Here is a 1,899-nt window from a genome sequence, read left to right on the forward strand (position 1 = left end):
ACACACCACCCACACACACACGCACGCACGCCACGCACGCACACACCACTGCTCACAGGGGCGCAACGGTCATTCTCCATGCGCGGCCATGTCGGTGACGCACCACACCACACACACACACACACACACACACACACACACACACACACACACACACACACGCACGCACGCACGCACGCACACACACAGACACGGTTCTACAGCCCGGCTCACTAACGACAGCTACGTGTACATACGCGTGTCAGTGTTCACTGCAACATCACCACGGCATGGGTGCGCGCTTACGCCGCCCCTCCAATACCTTCCACCCACCCTCCACCCACCCACCCTACCTACCACCCACCCTCCACCCTACCTACCACCCACCCAACCTACCACCCACCCTCCACCCTACCTACCACCCACCCTCCACCCACCCACCCTACCTACCACCCACCCTACACCCCCCACCCTACCTAACCTAATACCTACCACCCACCCTACCTACCATACCTACCAGACCCTCTTCTTAAACCTTAACCCACTCACCCTCCCTTAAACCAACCAACCACCCACCTCCTCCCAACCCTTAACCCACTCATCTTTCCACCCCAACCACCAGCCACCCACTCACCTTCCCCTCACCAGCCCTACCACCCACCCACTCACCTTCCTCCATTAGCAACCATCACCCTCCTCCCACCCACCCACTATCAAAACAACCCCCACTTAAAAAACCCACCCGCCCACCAGCCCACAGAGAACTCCTTATCGTCACCCAACTTTTCTCTCTCCTTCCCCTCAAGACGATCTGGCATATTACACCTTCCCTCGTATGACAAATATATCCTTCCCTCTACAATGCGCACATGGACAATAACGAACGTTGAATCACAGTAATGACGCGACCTGCTAAACCTATCCACGCGCATGCGCTAAGTCCTCAGGGGGGAACGATTGTCATGGGGGAGAATGTTTACCACGCTACACCGTTGTTTATTTCTCTATCGTCGCCCCCCTCCCCTCCCAGGGACGATGCACACACTTAACCCCCTCCCCCGTTCCTCCCCCTACATGCCCCGCCCTCCCTACCTCGTCTCCCCCCACCCACGACGCCCCCCCTCCCTGCGGTAACGTCGGCGCGACATGCGTGGTGATGCGGCAGCGCCACCTGGCCGCGAGAAGCAGAAACCCATGCATGCACAAGCATCGTGGAAAAAAGTACCAGTAGCAGATCTTCGGTGTCACGTGGGCGCTTCTTTCCGCCAATGACGTTGACGACTTGAGGCTATTAGTATTGCGTAGGTAGAACAGGCAGCCATTGTAATAAACAGCATTATGCCAGGGCACGCAGCAGCAAGCAGCAAGGCACGGTGGCAGATGATGAAACAAAACAACAAGCACCATTGAAACACATGCAGTATCAAAAACTAAGAACGATCCAAATAAAACGGTACAGTACCCCGTACAAGTGCCCAAAGCATGATATATATACCAGCGTACGTATGATTGAATTTGGCAAGCCGCGACCGTCGACTGAATGTTACAGTGAGAGAGAGAGTGAGAGAGTGAGAATGAGAGAGAGACCATACGCGTGCAACCTTTACTGGGGGACGTGTAGGGGCGGCGGCGGCGGCGGCGGCGGCGGCGGCGGCCAACGACATTATTATAAACACCCGCCGTGTGTCGCCACCGTCGCTCGCTACTGTTAGATGGTTAGCACACGAACAAAAGGGAAACACTTTGCGGCTGTACACGTGGTAGCGGGTTGTGTATGTGTGTGTGTGTGTGTGTGTGTGTGTGTGTGTGTGTGTGTGTGTGTGTGTGTGTGTGTGTGTGTGTGTGTGTGTGTGTGTGTGTGTGTGTGTGTGTGTGTGTGTGTGTGTGTGTGTGTGTGTGTGTGTGTGTGTGTGTGTGTGT

General features: G+C 55.7%; 1 protein-coding gene across 1 annotated transcript in view; it reads right to left on the reverse strand.

Annotated features, from left to right (window-relative positions):
- The window catches only part of LOC106817564 (muscleblind-like protein 2a), a gene marked incomplete at its 5' end in the record, with an annotated part of 43,143 nt that overhangs the window by 15,043 nt on the left and 26,201 nt on the right, over nt 1-1,899 (reverse strand). Inside the window, one exon of the mRNA XM_014822238.1 lies at nt 1,205-1,267. Coding sequence (XP_014677724.1) covers nt 1,205-1,267 — 63 coding nt within the window. The remainder of the gene's footprint in view (nt 1-1,204; nt 1,268-1,899) is intronic.

The sequence above is a fragment of the Priapulus caudatus genome, unplaced genomic scaffold (assembly GCF_000485595.1).
Source record: "Priapulus caudatus unplaced genomic scaffold, Priapulus_caudatus-5.0.1 Scaffold1771, whole genome shotgun sequence".
Taxonomy (NCBI): domain Eukaryota; kingdom Metazoa; phylum Priapulida; class Priapulimorpha; order Priapulimorphida; family Priapulidae; genus Priapulus; species Priapulus caudatus.